General features: G+C 46.9%; 1 protein-coding gene across 1 annotated transcript; it reads left to right on the plus strand.

The window, feature by feature from the left end:
* Window positions 1–543: 543 nt before the first annotated feature.
* Window positions 544–6,741, plus strand: LOC147726122 (endonuclease domain-containing 1 protein-like). Its single transcript, XM_086963424.1, has 2 exons — window positions 544–851; window positions 6,187–6,741. The coding sequence occupies exons 1-2, from the start codon at window positions 564–566 to the stop codon at window positions 6,739–6,741; spliced, it is 843 nt and encodes a 280-aa protein (XP_086819550.1). The 5' UTR covers window positions 544–563.
* The last annotated feature ends 13,058 nt before the right edge of the window (window positions 6,742–19,799 follow it).

Raw genomic sequence — 19,799 nt, forward strand, 5'->3', positions numbered from 1 at the left:
ATGCTTTTGTTTGACACCATCAGACATTCGCAAATCATCACCGTCTGCACTAGAAGCACAATTATTTCTTTTGTTAGACCCTCACCCACTCCAGTAGTGGCATGCTTCATCATCAGGTCTCATCTTGGTCCCTAAAACCAGGATGGGCTCGATCATATTCCAGGGAGCACTGTTGATATTTAGTAGTGACAGGGATCTTTACGAATAAAAATGCCTCGAGGTACCCGGGTATCCCCTTTATTAGTGGTTGCTCAAATATGCTTAAAAATCTGAAAAGCTGGGTCCACCTGCAGTGGCTGTTTCACCAATTGGCTGGGAGCCGTGAAACCGAGAAGGCTGCCTTGGGTACTGGGTGGGTGTGAGAAATAAAGACTTCATTCTTCTCTATGTATGTGTCATGTTTTATTTGGGGGTCCGCCACAATAGCATTTGGCCTTAATGGCAATTCTGGGCAGAACCAATAATGAAAATCAAAACATCTAGGACCCATTGGCATCTTTTGAATTGATGAGCTGACACTTGTTCTGTTTTCTTTCAGGGAGGCGATTGTCACCAGTCTCATCATGTTCCAGATCGCACTGCTCCCGCTAGCGCTGAGCTGCTACGCTCTGGCGGGTGCTAAAGTATTACTTGCGAATGGATTTACAAAAAGAGATTGTATTGGTTTCTTCTACAAAGACAAAGAACCTTCTGGTATCATACCACACGGTGGAGCAAGGATTTGCCAGCGGTTTGAGAATAAGTATCGGTTTGCCACAATGTATGACATAAGGAACCGCATTCCAACATATTCTGCATATATCTACGAAGCTGAGAAGAGTGTCAGAACTGAATGGATGATAGAACCCCAGGTGAGGACCTTCCATAACTCAACATTAAGGCAGTTCATGAGTCTTCATGTTATGGTTGAGTCAGGGGAGGTCAGACCTTAAAAAATATGCACGTTCAAGCCAGGTTCAAAATAGAAGACATCCTAAGAGTCGATTTCTATGAAATGGTAAATGCCATTCATCCATCAAGTTTCTATTAAACAGTTTAGGTGAAATGATTTCTCAGCAGTGGTATTCCAAGAAATTGCTTTTCTATGAAATCATGAACAACCATCTACGAAGCTACAAGGAGTGTAAGAACTGAAGGGATGATAGAGCCCCAGGTGAGGACCTTCTATAACTCCACATCAAGGCATTTCATGAGTCTTCATGTTATGGCCTGAGCCAGAGGTGGGCCGTCCCAGGAAGGGTGTCACTATTCTTACCCGCCCTCTTCTCTTTTCTACTGCCCCATTTTAAGTATCACAAACTAGAGTGATTCCTGTGTATTCAAGTGTTCCTTGTAGATGGGAACACTTATCTTTGAAGACCTGGCGAGGAAAGATATTGTGGAAGGCGGGCCCTCCTCTTTTAGCACAGTCCAGATGATGTCACTTCCTTTACAGGACCACCACTGAAACCTTGGCAGAGCCTCTTGCCACCTGAAGAGGAAAACAAACTCCAGGAGAAGGAGGGGAGCAGATGTGGCTCAACGGCTACAGGTGCCCACCTTGAAACTGGGGAACCGGGCTTAAGTCCCTTACACGTTTCAGCATCCTGTGGTCTTGGGCAAACAAATGAATGTCCCTGTGCTTCACAAAACTGAGCTATGTAATCTAGTGATTTGATTGATTTGATTTTATACGTATAAAGCCTGAAGTAAGAAAAGAACACATTTTCTAAGCATTTTAGTGTATAAAAATTACAGGCATTAACTTGATGTTGGAAGGACAGGGGTGTGCCAAAGATTACTCCTCGAGTCTTAGCTTTTATTGATGGACAAGGAAGATTCACAAGTTCTTGAGGCCACCAATTTGGTGACCAGAAGGACATTTTGGATCCCCAAAACAAAACCTCAGTCTTCCCTGAGCTCAATTTCAGGCAGTTCTTCAACATCCACTTGCTGTTCTGTTGCATACAATTGTGAATCCTAGGGGCCATATGCATTAAGCCAAATTGACTTTGCAAACGCCGAAATTCACAGAATTTCGGCGTTTGCAAATACAATTTGGACAAATGGTATGTATCAAGGAAATGTGCTTCAAAAATAAGGAATCGCAAAATTTGTTATTCCTTATTTTGCGATTGCATATAAGGAATCGCAAATTTTGGGATTCCTTAAATGCATTGTAAGAAGCCCAAAAAATCCTCAAATTGGCCTTAAGGAATCGCAAATTACCACCAACTTCTAGTTGGTGGTAAGTTGCGAATTCCTTTATAAATGCATATTTTTGCATTTTTCAAAGTGCCATGTGACGCACATACATGCTCTTAGAGCATGTATGTTTACCCATGCCTATTTCAGGGGTGCAAAAGGGTGTCCTTTGGACACCCCTGCACCCTTGAAATTATTCTCAGTTTGCGATTAGCAAATTGCGAATCGCAAATTGAGATTAATTTCACATTCATTCCTATGGGCCTCCTGGCCCATAGAAATGAATGGGAAATAATTCCTTACTTGCGGTTAGCAATTTGCTAATCGCAATTAAGGAATTTTAAGAAATCACACAAAAAAAGTGATTTTCTACATACATACCATTGTGCGATTTCTAAATAGCGATTCCTTAAAAATCGATATTAAGAAATCGCAAAAGGGTATGTTGATACATATGGCCCTTGATGCTGTGTCATGAATGTTACTAGTAACTGAGATGATAATTTGAGTGTCATCAACAAACAACACCTTGGCAAATCCGAATGATTTAATTAGTTGTGCCAGGGGAGTGACATACAAATTGAAAAGTAAAGGCTTAAGAGAGGAGCCCTGTGGCACACCACGTGGTACTCGAAAAGAGGCAGATACCAAATTGCCTATTTCTACTCCTTGCTCTCTATCAGTAAGAAATTAATTAAAGAGACAAAGAGCTACATGCTAACATAAAGTTCTGTAATGCCAATGGGCCTAGTTCTGCAATACATACTTTGAGAAGTTGGCCCGATATGCAGTGTTCACTATTCTAGCGACCACTATGCATCGGTCCAAACGACTTTTATGGTGATTGGTTGTAAGTCAACCTTAGACCAGCTATCCTAGTAGAGTGGATACGAGCAGTCTTCGGGCTAAACTCTAGAGGGCGTGTTAAGCCAGCTGTTATACCATCACATACCCCTTGAACACCAAGTGAAAGGACACCACACAAGTGTTATGAAAATAAACAGTATATTTATTAGAATCACAACAGCCCTGTACTCTTTGTGAGGACAGGGTACTAAGCACAGAACAAAACTCTTAGGAAAATACTTCAAGTGCACAAACAATACAAGTGCCCGAGGGCACGGAAAGTTTAGAGGTCTCGGGCGGACCCGATAAGGCAAGTCGGAAGCGAGGGACTCGGGACCCTTAATTAAGGAGGCTATGCGGGCACCGGAATGCCGAAGTTACCTAGCCACAAGGGCTGCGGCTGCACAAGTCTTACAGGCGTCGGGGGTCTTCGCTGACGAGCCAGGAGCCGGAAGGAAGGAGTTGCTGGCCGGCGACCAGTGAAGAATAGTTCGTAGAGATCCAAGCCTGGATCAGTGATGGATGATACCTGAAAGCAGAGGGGACCAAGTTCGTACTACTAGCCAGTAGTCAGAGGGTACCAGGAGGGCACCGGATGGCCGTCACCTCGACTAGGTGAGTGGGCGACGCTAGGCTCTGCAGTCTCACGGACCAGGAGGCGTTGTCGGCGACCAGGATGGAGGTGTGAGCTGTCCCACGAAGGTTGATGCTGTCGGCGTCGCTGGGCCCAGGATTGGGGCAACAAGCCTTGGCAAATTTCAGGGCCACGTGGTGGGCCTAAAATGGCGTCTTGAGTGGACCAGGAGGGTCCGGGGTGCTCCTCTCGTAAAAGGGAGCAAGGGCCGGTCTGGAGCAACCAGACCAGCAGCGTTGGTTGTCGGGTGTCGTCAAGGAGGTCACAAGCCAGCGGCTAGTAACCAGACAAGGTGCTGAGCGGCAAAGCAGAAGGGCCCCACGCAGATCGTGGAGATGCTGGGAGACTGCACTTCGATGCTGGAGCTGCTCAGGGTCGGGGCTTCTCGGACCCCAGAGCACTCACCAGAGGATTCCTTCGGTGATCGTGCTGGTTTTTAGAAAGCGTGCAGGTTTTGATGATGGCCGGTCCCTCGAGGTCTTGTCGCACCCACAGATCTCAGCTGAGCTGACGATGTGGGTAGAGGTCAGAGGTGCCAGGGAAGCCGGTTCTCGTCGAGCTGAGTCGTCGGATTCCTGAGGAAGGACTTGCAGCAAACCGCAGAGTTCTTAGATGGTGCCTGCGGATGCAGGGTGACTACTCCTTAGCCACAAGGGAGAAATCTTGAGAAGAGTCTCGAATGTCCTTTCGTAGAAAGTAGTTCTTGATTCAAAGATGATCTAATTTGGAAGGGGGCCCGCTCCTAACTTTATACTAGGAAAAGGGGCTGACCCGGTGACTAGGTCCTGCCTCTGGGTGGGACTAGGAGGGGGGTGGTTACACCCCTCTCCCATGCCGGACTTTCCCCAGGCCAGGGGCTGGTGTGCCCCTGGAACTGGTTCTGGCCGGCCTATGCGTAGTGAGCACCGGGGTGCCACTCAGCAGTCACCTTCCTGTAAAGCCCTGCCTACCCAGGATACACAAAACCCTGTCTGGGATGGTGCTAGCACCGCCCCGGACAGGAAACCCTTTGTCCAAGCTCTCCTCGCTGGAAGGACTCCCAGCAGCAGGAGGTCAGACTCGTGTCTGTGGTGGCAGCATCCATTTTGTGGAGCTGAGGCTTCAGTTAACTTTAACCGGGGTTCACAGTTACATACATGTCGTGTCCCTCTAGAAGGGTGGAATGCTAACCCCGTCGCCAGAATTGGCGAGGGGTTAGTATTCCAATTCGTATGACACCTTACTCGACATGTTTTGATAAAGCAATACCAGAGATAGCATATAACCGCGAGGATTATAATGCACTTAAGAGTATGTGGTATGCGATATCATGGAACAGCTATTAGGACTTGGTTCCGCAAGCTGCAAACGGGCTCCTCTCATTCCAGAGCACCATTTCACACGATTCCATGCACTCTGCCTTCAGGATTGTTAAGGCCTGCCATAGGAGTGACTGATAGGAATCTGTGTGTCCATTTTTAGGGTTAGATATAGGTATACTATATCTACAGCAAAGGGTGATTACACGACTTTGCCCCAGCTGTCATGCAGCCAGTTGTGTCAAATTTAGGAGGCCAGCCAGGGGTGGCATAATACATGCTTCAGCCCCTGGTAGGCCCTGGGTACACCTATGCCCTGAGTTACAGGGTCTGATAAGGTGGCCCAGTCCCAATTGGAAATGTACCTAAGGTACATGGAATCCATTTTAGAGAGAGAGCAGTGGTCCTGGGGTCCTGAATAGCAGGGCCCCAGGTCAACTAAGTCAGAAAACCAGCAAAACACCAGGAAAAAAGTTGGGGGTAACCATAGTCAGGTATCTACCTTCCTACACATACAACCATGAAAAATGAGAACGCGTGGAAGAAAAACATGAATAAAGAGGGAGGAGGAGATAATACTGGAAGAAAATAGTTCAGAACAAATTAAATGAAACAGATGCAATGAGACCTTTATCTAAAACCTATAATGCTAATGCCTCATAATGATCAGTTTTAAGAGTGGCGGCCCCCCTCCATAAATACCCATAGACAGTGAAGTAAAGCAGCATTCATGCTCTTGAAGTTCCCTTGTAGTCTATAAATGTCCTGTGCATCTACTCACACTGGCTCTGACCAGCTGCATTCAGTCACTGTGGAAGCCCAGGCATAGCCTCATTGTTTGCACTGAGCTGCCTTTCTTTGCTGGTCCTCCATCATTCATGGTTGTTAACCCAACAAAATGCCTGGGGTAACAGAACTGACATCACAAGTTCTTTGATCCTCCCGCCCCCCCCCCACCCTCGATGGCATCACAGGGTTGACTCCTTGTACCACTCGATCCACCCATAGCCTCCTTTTTTCTACAGTCGAGGTTGGAGAAGGTAGCCAGAAGGGTACCAAGATGAATCCCTAATTGATGCCCATTCCATCTTGCTCTTAGTCTCAAATCTCCTTGCTGAAGCAGCACTTTAGAGGAATGGTTCTTGTTTAGAAGGAATATAAGTAGGTGATGAATGCTATTCAGAGGCCCCTAGTAACAACTTTTGTAACTTTTCTATTTTACAGCTTGTTGGCCCGTCATACCCTGAAACAATGGAAGAGGAGCGATTTACACAAATTGATAGAGATCTGCTTCAAATGAACCAGGCGGTAAATGCTGATTACGAATGTGCCTCAAACACGTATGACCGAGGGCACATCAACCCAAGCCTGCACCATAACAGCGCGTTCGACTCGAAGGCCACCTTCACCTTGACCAATGTTGTGCCACAGAACAGAGTACTCAACCAGGGCGCATGGAGAGAATATGAAGAGGACACAATAAGACGCCGAGCTCAAGGCTGCACCAGAACATACGCCATCGTGGGGGCGATCCCTGGGAACAACTTCATAGCTGATAGAGTCAATGTACCCAGCTACATCTGGGCTGCTGCCTGTTGTACTATGGAAAACCGTACGGTAAAAGCCTGGGCTGTCATTGCTGTGAACAGTAGTCAAAATAAAGTTAACAATATCACCATAAAAGACCTTGAGGAACAGATCAAGCAATCAACAGGCAGAGGCGTCCATCTCTTCCATCATGATTGCCCCACAAATTTTCTACTCCCCGACTCCCCTTAAGAGTTCAAATTGCCTTCTTTGCTTTTCTTGGCACCCATTTCTCTTTTGCGAATTATATCGCTTCTGGCAGATCAATAAATGAATGCTTGATTTACAGATTTTATTAATCCTAACAAAGTGGGTTCTAATCAATCAATGACCAAAATTATCCTGGGGAACAACTGATCCCAGTAGGACAGTGATACCTGGGCTGCCATGTGTTCTATATCCTATGCTAGCCAGTTCCTATCACAGTTCAGAATGCTATTGGAAGTCTCTTCTCTCCACTGAAAGTGCTACAGACCCACCGGCTATGGGGATATTGACTGTGTAAGCTCCTCCCTGATACAAAGCTCACCCTGTATTCACATGCATTCAAGGCCAAAACTCATATAATGGAAATCTAACAGAAGAAATACATCTACCACTACTCCTTGCCTTGAAATAGTTAAATGCATTTCAAAATTGAGATGACAGATATAATAGATACTGATTGAAACGACAGTGAGGGTCCTTTTGAAAATCACCCTGAGTTTGTTTTGGATATAGTATCCTCCGCCACACCCGCCACGCCTCACTGGTGATGCTGGGTCTGCTTTAAACATAACCCAAGCCCAACAAGAATACTCACACAGCACTCCTAGGAAATAGTGCTTGGAATGCACAGTCCATCTCCCTCTCCTCTCAAATAATGCCGCTAAATCCCTATGCAGATGAGAGAATATGTGACACCAAAGCCCTATATGGAGAGAGGAACTATGACGTCAAAACCCTATATGATGAAAGGATATGTGACACCAAAGCCCTATAGAGAGAGAGGAACTATGACACAAAGCCCTATGCAGATGAGAGAATATGCGACACCAAAGCCTTATACAAAGAGAGTGACTATGTCGCCAAAACCCTATACAGATGAGAGGATATGTGATGCCAAAGCCCTATACAGAGAGAGGAATTATGACACGAATGCCCTATGCAGATGAGAGAATTTGAGACACCAAACCCCTATACAGAGAGAGGAACTATGATCCCAAAGCCCTATGTAGATCAAATGATATGTGATTACTGAGCCCTATAGTGGGAGAAGAATTAAGACACCAACACCCTATGCAGATCAGAGGATACGTGATATCTAAGCCCTATCCAGAGAGAGGAACTATGACACCAAAACCCTATACAGATGAGAGGATATGTAACACCTAACTCCATACATAGAGATGAACTATGATGCCAAAGTCCTATGCAGATGAGAGGTTATGTGACACCTAAGACCTATACAGAGAGATGAACCATGACACGAAGGTCCTATGCAGATGAAAGGATATGTGACACCTAACCCCATACAAAGAGATGAATTATGATGCAAAGCCCTATGCAGATGAGAGGAAACCTGGCATCAAAGCTCTATGCAAAGAGAGGAACTATGATGCAAAGCCCTATGCAGATGAGAGGATACCTGCGATCAAAGCTCTATGCAAAGAGAGGAACTATGATGCAAAGCCCTATGCTGATGAGAGGATACCTGGCATCAAAGCTCTAGGCAAAGAGAGGAACTATGATGCAAAGCCCTATGCAGATGAGAGGATACCTGGCATCAAAGCTCTATGCAAAGAGAGGAACTATGATGCAAAGCCCTATGCAGATGAGAGGATATGTGGTGCCAAAGCCCTCTACAGAGAGAAGAACTATGACACCAAAGCCCTATGCTAATCAGAGGATATGTGACATCTAACCCCATACAGAGCGATGAACTATGATGCCAAAGCCATATGCAGATGAGAGGATACCTGGCATCAAAGCTCTATGCAAAGAGAGGAACTATGATGCAAAGCCCTATGCAGATGAGAGGATATGTGGTGCCAAAGCCCTCTACAGAGCGATGAACTATGATGCCAAAGCCCTATGCAGATGTGAGGCTATGTGACATTAAAACCTTTTACAGAGAGAGGAGATCTGACAGCTAAGCTCTATGCAGAAACAGGCTATATACAAAGGAGACCCTGCAACCTGATGGCTGGAAAAGAACACAAAGAAGTGGGTGGGGGAATGCTTCAACTAATGGCATACACTGGTACTTACTCAGGGCCACATCCTAGTTCATCTTTCTTAGCCCACCATTTAACCTTAGACAGGAACTAGCCATATGCAAATCAGCTTTGGTTCTCCTCCATTAGGAACAGTGCACACCAGGTCCAGTCTACAATGGATTCCAAGCAACCCAGACCGGTCTCGACCTGTATGGTCTTTGTGAGTCAGGTGCAGCTTAGGTACAGTGGCACATTGAGCTGGGCATACCTGTCACGCTTAGGGCATCGCACAGAAGAATACAAAAAAAGTGATGGATGTTATGCTTGAATTAATACCAGCCAGGGCTTTAAGTGGGCCTGGTCTTGCCGAAGCTAATCACTGACAGTTCTAAAAAGAAGGTGCTGAGACGGGTCTCTATGGGGCTCTCCATATTTGCCCTCACCTTGAGGATGAAAAAATAAATCTTAACTCTGCAGTACTGCCACCCTTCACTGCCTTTGAGGTAACTTCAAATACACTTTTTATAGTTCTTTCACAGTATCATCTGGATGCAATGACAGAAGTAGCAAAGTACCAGTCGGGCGGCACACTATGCTAAACACAGATTTTTAGCTTACTTTTCACGCCACACCCTAATTGCATCGGCCACACCCTTTTGAGAGACCCCCTCCAGTTTTTTCATCCCACATAAAGCCCTGATCTCAGCCACAGATAATCACTCAGGGCCGCATCCCAGACCAGCATTTTTCTTTTGCCCACTATGTCATCTCAGACATGAACCAGTCACATGCAAATCAGCCTTAGTCCTGCTCCAATAGGAACAGTTTAGGCACTAAGCAGGTTTGGAGTGCTGCTGACGTCCAGCTAGCTACAATGGAGCTGCTCAAAATATAGACCAGGTTGCCAAGGGGGATGTCCTCTATTTTATTGGCAATATCCAGAACCTGAAAATATAAAGAATAATGAACTGGTGGGAAGAAAAGTATCACCTCGGGCCATGGCATGACACGTCATGTACTCAAAACACAGGCGACTAAGTTAATGTCATTCACCTCCCGGGCACTCCAGCACAATCGGGCTCTTGTCGGGTTTGTTTCTCAGAGCTTAGGCACCGTGAATTTACCGCTCTTAAATTGGGTGTTATTTCCGGGCCGCTGTAGCGCCGGCGTGTTACGTTCACACTTCTGAGTGCTTGAAGGCTCCGGGGTAAGACGAGCGCTTCTTAGGCAGCAGGTGCTACAATGCATGCTCGTGTTTTTAAACCGCGTGCACATTGCATCTAGTTCAATGCAACGGCAACCCTGAGGGGCAAACGTTACCCTGCCTGCATCTTTCACCACAAAGCTCTTGCGGTTTGCGGGGTGTCCAACGGGCGTGACACAAGCACATCCTAGCACGTCCCTACTTTACAGAGATTCAGCATCTTATTCATTTAGCAATTTTAGGGTGATCATAAGCAGAGGCACTTGTGCTTGACAGACAACTACAAAAGCATACTCCTAGCAGAACACTGGAACGCTACCTATTCATGCAAGAACACATTAGCACGCGCCGGGGATGTTGCAGTAGGTTGGTTGTACGATACAGCATCATTTAAAATTGAGGTTGGAGGGTTGAACTGAGAGTTGTGATTAGAAACTTTTTGAAACGAGTTCAAGGTTTGTATTAGTTTTGAGGAGCTAGGTTCGGCCGCAACCAGTGGTCGGTTTTGTCTCACTTTTATTTCGTATTCGAAGAGAGTGTAGATGGTATTGTAACAGCTACCATTTGCCGCAGTTTACACACTTTTTATTCCTATAAAATAGGGTTGTGAAACAGCAGCTTACTGGTTTGCCTTGTACAGGGACGGTTTTGGTTTTCAAGAACATTGTAGCGCATTTGCCGTATAATAGAGGTACATGCATGTACTGTGGAGCCCGGTTGGTGCACAGTGAACAACATCGGTGGTGTGGCCTGCGCAGGTGGGATGGTTTGGAAAACAAATGACAGTTCGGCGTTTGGAGGTCAGGGAGCAGCCAAGTACAGGTATGAGGCTAGTTCAGGCAGCAGCAGTCTTAGCAAAACTGGTAAGTAATGCCTTGCCATTTCATGGATACGGGTTTCAATGAGGCTGCTAGTGTTTATGAAAGTATGTTTAGTGATGCATGCAGTTGATAAGTGCACGTTGTATGTGATCGCCAACACAAAGGGGAACACTATTATGGTGCACATATTGATTGAAATGTGCATCAATAGCACGACAATTTGCGAAATTTACTGGCCTAGTCAGTGCCAGCCCCTGCAAGGGAACATTCGAGCAGCTGTACTGTGCTACTGTGTACAATTGCATTTTGCTCAATCAGGCATGTGGGCCATGCGCACATCCGCTGCATCGTAGTGAGGGAGAGTGGACTGCCTGAGCGTTAAAACTGATGGGCTTTCACGGTGACCTATCTCCAAAGGTTCTTATTCGTATTCGTTTCCGGTTATCTGTTAAAGTTAATCGACAAACGAACAACACGGTAGCAGCGCGGTGCTACGATATGTGTGCGGTTACCCAGTGAACAGGTCTTGGGTTGGCGCCATCCAAGATGTTGTAATGAATTCTAATGATACTTGTAACTCACAAACTTGAGTTGCACGGTGTTGGGAGGGCGGCGATGCCAGCTGATGCGTGCATCAGCAATTTTCCCGAGGTCGCAAAATCAAGAGTGGCCCCTGCTTTACTAGTATGTAAGACAACAGTCAGCCCATACTGTAGCAGACACGTTCTTGCCCTAGCGTTACCGATGCTTAGAATTTTAGGTAAATACATTACAGCGCAGCGCTGTTGTGCACAGTGAACAACACTTTCCACGTTTCAGGTAGAAAAGAAGGCGGAGGACATTATGTGAAAGACGGGGTGGGGTATAAGCAAAGTATTATTCTCATGGAGCGCATTAAGGGAGCATTGGAACTAGGTCAGCGTCGTGTTTGGTAACAGTAATGCTTGGCGATGGTGGTGCCCAATTATTCTGGCACTCAGGAGGTCAATGGAACTAGGTATGTGTCGCACATAGGAACACAAAAAATTTGGCACGGAACGGACTCGCCTGTCGAATCCGATCCCGGGTGCCAAGGATGTAGGGCAGAGGTGAATATTCTTTCAGCACGCCTTGTTTGCAGCTACGCGCGCGACCCCAGCGGGAGGCATACGATTTCACCCTGATGTTGTACATACGCATACTGAGGGGGGCATGCGTGGACACACACACACACACACACGCTTGGGTGCATCATTTTCATTAGTTGAAGTGTTTTCGGCACTTCACGATAATTCTACCACTATTGCACGCTTTTGAGCTTAAACTTGGGTGTGTGTTGGGTTAGGGGCTTCGGGGAGTTTGAAACGGGAGGGGTTTATTCAGAAGGGGTGTCTCCTAGTCGACGAATAACACGGATTGGGATGAATTTTAACAACATGTTGAATTCCGTGCGGTCAACCCCTTCATCAGCAAAAACACAGCACCTCTTCCCCTAAAAATGCAATAATGCAGCACTTCGCGCTCTACTACAGGAGCCGAGCAGCCTCCATTCCAGCCCTAGGATATAGCACTGCCAGTGTCTGTCCACTATTTGTGATCACCAGGGATTGTGTAAGTAAAAACAGTAGCGTGGGGTACATATGCTCTCGAACACGGATCCTGCCGTGTTTTATAAGCAAGGTTGAAGGATAAGCCATGCTCCTAAAACACGAAACTGGTAAAGTCATAACGGCATAGCAAGTGGCTCACCATAGTGTTGATTCAACAACAATAGCTGCTTGTACAACTTGGGTTGATTCTTGTGCGATGAACTCCCTATAGTAGCCTTGTGACAACTTAGCTTGCCAACGGAAGATACCTGACATGCAATTTTCATGGCAACCAGAGGCTGCTGCAATTCTATCAATAAAGCAGAGCGACAAGGGGAGAAAGCAGTGATACAATAGTACTGCAAAGGTGGGGGCTGGAGGAAGAGGCATGCGTTGGCATCAATAGTAGAGAGAGCATAGGTATTCAGCAAACCAAGCATTCAGCGGCACTGGTAGCAGGCTTCTACAGGGACTACGGGGCTCTCTGCACGTATTTACAGATTCCTGTTGGAATGCCAATATCCCATGGGTGGTTTCATCGGGTAGAACAGTTGACCGGATACACCAAAGCCAAATAGGGTATTTAATCACAACCAAAATGCGAGGTTGACATTTATGCACCAAGGTACATTCACACTACAGAGGCCTTTTGATTATGAGGAGAGCAGTTTCCACACGGTGTAGACTCAGGTAACATGAGATAGGTGGGGTACTATAGTCACCACATAAGTGTTGCGGTACATCCATGGAACGTGATCCCTGTAATGGTCAAAGGGTGGAGAAAGGAGTGTTATTGGTGTAGTTGCCCTAAATAACGGGGAATAAGCACAGATTTAATGTTACTATGACACGTGCCCCAAGTGTGCCCAAGTACTGTAGGCAGCTGCTGACATCGGCTCGCAGGTAACAGGGGAGTAACCACAAGGGTAGGTTGTTTCCCTAAATGCTGGATATATGTCTGCGCCACGCATACGCACTCTGGGATTGGGATTATTCCAAGGGCTGTCCCAAACCATGGTCTCCTTAGAGTCATTGAGGGTCAAATGGGAGTAATTGCTGGAATGGGTCCCCTCAGCCTCATGTTTAGAGCCAAAGAATTGTACTGTCTTGGTGGTCTCAGAGATTGCCGGAGATACTGTGTGAGGAGAGACACCAGGACCAGCTTTAAAAGTGGTGGTGCCCAGTGTGACCATCTTCGTTGGGTCCTTCCAGACGCGAACCCTCAATTTACCGGTGCTCACCCAGTGGTAGCTTAACAAACTTAAAGGTAATGGTTAAGTTAACTTACCCATTGCAGACATTTTCGGCGTTCCTTCGGTCCTATACAAATGCACTCGAGAGAATCATGTTATGGTCATTGTTGCCTTGCCGTTCCTAGGAATCTTCAGGCAGTTTGCAAAGCGCCACAGTTTGAGTTTTAAATGCAAGCACAAATCCAAATGTGTCCATACTAGCACATGTACCCTAGAAGGCACGGCTGGACTGGGCAGTAACGCACAACACTTCAGGGGCACACACAGGACGTTTTGACATGTTAATGCAATGTCATTCAACCAAACGGGCAGCAGTCCGAGATAGCACCCCTCCTTAGAGTATATTTGCCCTGATTTAGTCCGGGTCCGATGTCACTGTAAGTACGAGTTTATGTATACATTGAGAATGCATCCATTGGAGCAAGCTGGTGGGACATACATGGCAGAGTGTGCAGTAGGTGACATCGAGGCACAGTGATTGGTACGTTATGTGGCAGGTCAGGCTCAGGCAGAGCTGTAAGTATGGCAAATTGGAATTGTCATTAGGACGCCAGTCGAAACTGCCCATGAGCAGGTTTCATCAAGGAAGCAATAGATGATAGTAAAGATTCTGGACACCGAGTGCTTGAGCAGGCAGCACAGCCCCCTGTCCTGTCCCACGATAAAAATCATTATGCAATGGCGGTTTTAACAAGCACGCCATCCTGGGTAAGGAATGGGAATTATGATAGAGGTACCCAAAAAGGCTTAGTAGTGAGGAGAGACTAATTCAATCACCCAAATGCAAAGGTCACTGTCAGGCTCTAGCAGCTGCATAAGGGGTAATTAAGGGTTACAACGGCCCTTAGGTTGGGTACACTTGTCGGGGTTGGTGTGAACATGTCCCCCTCGATAGTATAAGGGGAGCGACAGAGAGCGAGATGAAGTAGCTAAGTGGGTGGGGGGGCTCTGTCATCGACGGGGGCCTCCTCCAGAGCTGTGGCGGAGTACAGGGCGATCTGGAAGCAGATGGACAGTAAGGGTACCTCTGCGGCAGAAGGAGACAGCAATACCTCTGCCTGGCACAGTAGGGGTGCCCGAGCCAAGATCCTGGAGCCGAGGGGGTTCCAGGAAACAACGTCGGCGCCCCGTTAGTCCTTCGGGCGGTCGGGGGGCCTAAACCGACCGGGGGTGTGCCTCATCGCTCCGCCCCGACAGGGGGGGCGGGAGTAAACGAGAACTATTAAAGTATTGCACCGTCAAGAGCATCGACTTACCGTGCAAATTGGCTAATTAGGCAGGCGGGTCAGCGAGGGGCTGCCGTCTTGGATCGCCTGTAAGATGACCCACCTATCTGCTATTTGTATGCAAATAAACCTGCATCACCGTTTTCCCACAATTATGTCTCATGAGTCTTCTTGGTTGTGAATGTATTGGGTACAAGTGGAGCGAGCGATGGCGGTGTGGGCACTATGCCGCTGGCCGCGCGACCCGAAGGGGAGATAACGCGAGACAGCGTCTTAGTGACACATGCCTCGCGAACATAACGTCAGCAGCGCGACAGTCAGGGTGCCGCCCCCTTTGGGGGGTGGCCAATGCAGGGCAAGCATGTAAGGTGGTGGGCGGTCCTAGGGCCTTTATCTAGGCCAGCCTGTTGCAGTACTTCCTCTTTGCCGCCGCGTTTCATCTGGACTACTCTGCGCTGTTCCCGCCCTGGCCCAGACCCAGCGGCAGAGCAGCGGGTTGGTGTGAACAATTAATGGTCTGTTTTGTGTTGCAGGCGGAGTCACAGGGCGATCTGGAAGCAGATGGACAGTAAGGGTACCTCTGCGGCAGAAGGAGACAGCAATACCTCTGCCTGGCACAGTAGGGGTGCCCGAGCCAAGAACCTGGAGCCGAGGGGGTTCCAGGAAACAACGTCGGCGCCCCGTTAGTCCTTCGGGCGGTCGGGGGGCCTAAACCGACCGGGGGTGTGCCTCATCGCTCCGCCCCGACAGGGGGGGCGGGAGTAAACGAGAACTATTAAAGTATTGCACCGTCAAGAGCATCGACTTACCGTGCAAATTGGCTAATTAGGCAGGCGGGTCAGCGAGGGGCTGCCGTCTTGGATCGCCTGTAAGATGACCCACCTATCTGCTATTTGTATGCAAATAAACCTGCATCACCGTTTTCCCACAATTATGTCTCATGAGTCTTCTTGGTTGTGAATGTATTGGGTACAAGTGGAGCGAGCGATGGCGGTGTGGGCACTATGACCGCAGCTCAGCTAGGAGTAAACTCTGGGATCACAGCCCTCAGGTGATTGGCCTAAAGAGATGTGTATGTGAGAGCCGCCATCTTGAAATTTACACGGGATTCAATTGGCTGTCAGCAAATCCCTTGTGAGCTCTTTTACGTGGTTATAACATACATTTTACAATATTAGAGGCCTCTTAAAACTTGATTGATTCCAACTTTTTCTTTTTACAACCTCACCAGGACGATTTGTACCAAAATCGATTATGACTACATCATGATAATGGGAGTAACACTTTAAACATAATATGTTAATATGAATCTAGTCACTTATTTTCCCATGTATAGTCTTGCTAGAAGTGGTAACAATCTTTTGATGCTAGAGAGACTGAAATTGGCAAAACATTCAGTGACATTTAAAAATATATTTTTTTACAAAAACATTTCTTCACCTCATAAAAAAAGTTTATGATCAAAGCAAAATAATCTGTTAAATGAATATAAAGATAATATCTTGAAAAGGGACCATTGTCATAATTTGTATTTCCGACTTTGGGACTCGTCCCCCCTTGCTTCAAAGCTGCCTTGCAACTGCGCTGAATGAAGTGCTCACATTTTAATAAACAAGCACTGGCAAAGCCACTAAGTATAGTGTATTTTGGTTGTATGTGTTCTTTGTTCTAACAGTGGTACATGGAGCTCACTGTGTGTTTGTGGCAGGGATGCGGTGTGTGTGTGTGTGTGCGCACATGTGGCTATCGTGGGTTCATCTCTGAAAAGGGTGGAGGCATTTTAAGAAAGAGCATAAGTGCTCAATGCACTGGTTATGACCTCACATATTACATCACTCATGACATGGTCAGTGACATCACATCACTCATGACATCTATGTCCCAAGAGACTGTCTAAATATTTCTCAAAATAGAGTCCTGGCCCCCTGCTGCGCCCGGGTGCCTACCCACACACACTCATAGCGGAGTGTTCAACTACAGGGACCGAGACCCGATCCAGCAGGGGATCTATTTATGAAAATTCAACAATCCGCTTCTTTCAGGACTACACCCTCCAGGTGTAGAGACAGCAATACAGCTTTGAGGCAATTAAGAAAGCATTGAGGGACAAAGACTTAAAATTCATACCAATGTAAACGGCAAAACTCTGAGTAGTGGCAGAAGGCAAAAAATGGCATTTCAGTTCCCCGGCTGAGGCCTGGGACTGTCTAGAAGGATGGGGAGTGGAAGGCTGCTGGAAAGGTAAAGAGCGCAGAGTCCCTCCCTTTGACTCAGAGACCCGTGGGTCACAACTCGACCAGTTCAGAAGACTGACGACCCCGAGATCCCCGAATGAGTATCAAAATGTTATCTTGCACAGTGTGCAGATTTTGGTACCAAGACTCCATTATGGGGGAGAGAGTAATACATAAATGATAGTAGTTTTGCATACTGCAATGCGACAGAACACCTGGGGGGGGTCGCCTGGGCTATGAGTGGACTACCTGCGATGAGGGTTATTCAGTTGTTTCTTACTGGTTTATATGCACTATTCAAGGGGATGCAGTTAGTATTGAATTTCCTAATTCCAAACAGGCTCACGTTCGTTCGCGCCATACCCTCGAAGTTTGATGCAACACTAGGGGCAACAGGCACTCTTCAAGTTGGGTTTGTGTGTGGTTCCAGAGATGCAGGGGCACAGGGAGGGGGTTTAATTGGGAGGGGTGGGGGAGGGGGGGATTAAGTTGTTTTTTTATTGTTCGTTTTGCAGGCTCATTGTTAGTCTTGGCCCTTTTTGCAACAAGCAAAACAGTGGCAGCTCCTTCCGTTAGAGCGGAGGAGCGTCGCCCCACTGCTTCAAACTTCAAGCTGAATGAAAAAAATAAAATGATAATAACGTGTGTTATTATCCTTTTGTGTTTTGCATTCAGCTTGCAGCTGAGCCTGGTTGGAGGGGCAGGGCTCCCTGCGCGTTACAGGGGGAGGTGTGGTGGCTGCACCTAAAGTGAACATGACTCTCGGGAAGGTCCAAGCGTCATGGTCACTCATTACAGCCTTGGTGGAGAACATGCACAGCCTGCCAGGCCCTGTCTGAGCACTGAACCTCGGTGCTCAGACCAATCACAACGTTGCTAAGGCAGCGTTGTGATTGGTCAGGGCATTCTGGCAGGCTGGGTGCTTCCTGCCGAGTGGAGAGGAGGACAGAGAATGAAGAGGCGGAAGTCGGCGGAGAAAAGGTAAGTGCATTTTTTAATTATTATTTCTTTCCCCTCCCGTCGTCCCTTGCCCTACCACCTCTGGTCGGTAGCAGCCGCTATGGAGCAAGACCCCAAGTAAATGCAAACCTGATTCTTTTTAAAACACGGAGACTCTCCAGCTACACCAATTATCGAATTAGGGGCTAAACTGCATATTTTCTTTAGACCCTCACAATTGAAAATAGATGCCCTTACTTATCATACAAATAAGCTCAATGTACAAGTGGACCTCCTTAGTGTCATGGCAAAATCAGTCTTAGGTATTGACCAGACACAGGCCAATTTAAATAATCTAATAATTCGGGCACAAACTCAAGCAGGAAATCGTACACAGACTGTGTTTGTGCACCAATGATTAATAAATTAGCTACAATTCTAGTTGTTTTGACCACCCCAATTAAAGATATAAAAATAAATCTGCACACGCCTGGGTGTAACGACTCTATTCTGCCTGCACATTCAATGGAGAAAACCAGGTTATTTGGTAGTAGTATAGGCAAGAACAATCGCGCAGAAATTTATAGTCACACTACAGAGCCACTAGGGAGGACAGACGAGGCTGCTAATGGAAACACTATTGGTCGTGCATGCCAACCTGATGATCTTCAACCATTTTTTCCACCATATACAAATACTAAAATCCAAACTGCACTCATAAGGACTGCACCTGCTGCACAGTTTGGTCCTCAGCCCAAAAAGGACTTTGCCTTGCTCTGGAAGTTGAAGGAGTGAACCCCCTGAATGCAACAGTTTAAAATATCTCAACCTACATCATCTCTACCAAGAAGAACCCAGCTGGACAGTGTTCAATGGACATTTAACCCCTTGGCTGCTGGGGTAATTTTCCTGCTGTGCTGGGGGGCGGGGGCGTGCACAGCTCCCCGGTGCTCACGACGAGCTTAGCTCGTCATGAGCTACAATGCTCCTGTGCCCATGACGAGCTGAGCTCATCACGGCCACACCCATTTCCTTAGAACGTTCAGCACAGCAGGGGAATTATCCCAACGTACAAGCTTTCTAATGGCCATGACGAGCTCAGCTCATCGTCAGCACACGAGCACCTTGGCTGATGACGAGCTGAGCTTGTCATCAGCATGGGAGGGGTTAGGGATTTGGCCTGGTGCATGTGGGTCTTACAGTCCCAACTTCTTAAGGAGCAACTCAGAGATTCTAGAACTTTGGATTGGTGATGTGGACCTTCAACAATCCAAAAGGAACATCTGGAGAAGAATGACTGCTCTGCTGGACCGTTGGGCTGCACAAGAGCGGACTACACTCATAAGGCCAGAAACTGCAGCACTAGCAAGGATGAACAACTAAAGGACCTTTCCTGTCTTAAAGGATAAGGAGTGTACTCCCTGATTACCTGCAGGAAGAAATGTGCTGGAAGGGCTACCTGCAGTATCAACAACAAGGACGAAACCAGCTGGCAAGCTTCACCTGGATTTTACTTGGATTTACTAGGTGTATTTTATGAGTCGTAGTCCTAGGCCCCAGAGGCAAACCAGATTCTTCTGAACCCTTGGCTGGTGCTGTGGACTACATTCCCTTATCAAGAAACATTTCTGGAAGCAAGTGTAAAAGTGTTACATCATAGGTGGTCGGAAATCTTGACTTTGTCCTGGTCCAGTGCGACCTTTTTTAACCTTTTGAGCACTTTTTGCTTCCATGCGTTAGTTTTGCTTTTATCATACAAATATTTCCTATTTTTATAAATTGGTGTTGGATTTTTATTGTGTGTTGT

Source organism: Lissotriton vulgaris, chromosome 3_1 (genome assembly GCF_964263255.1).
Source record: "Lissotriton vulgaris chromosome 3_1, aLisVul1.2, whole genome shotgun sequence".
Lineage (NCBI taxonomy): Eukaryota > Metazoa > Chordata > Amphibia > Caudata > Salamandridae > Lissotriton > Lissotriton vulgaris.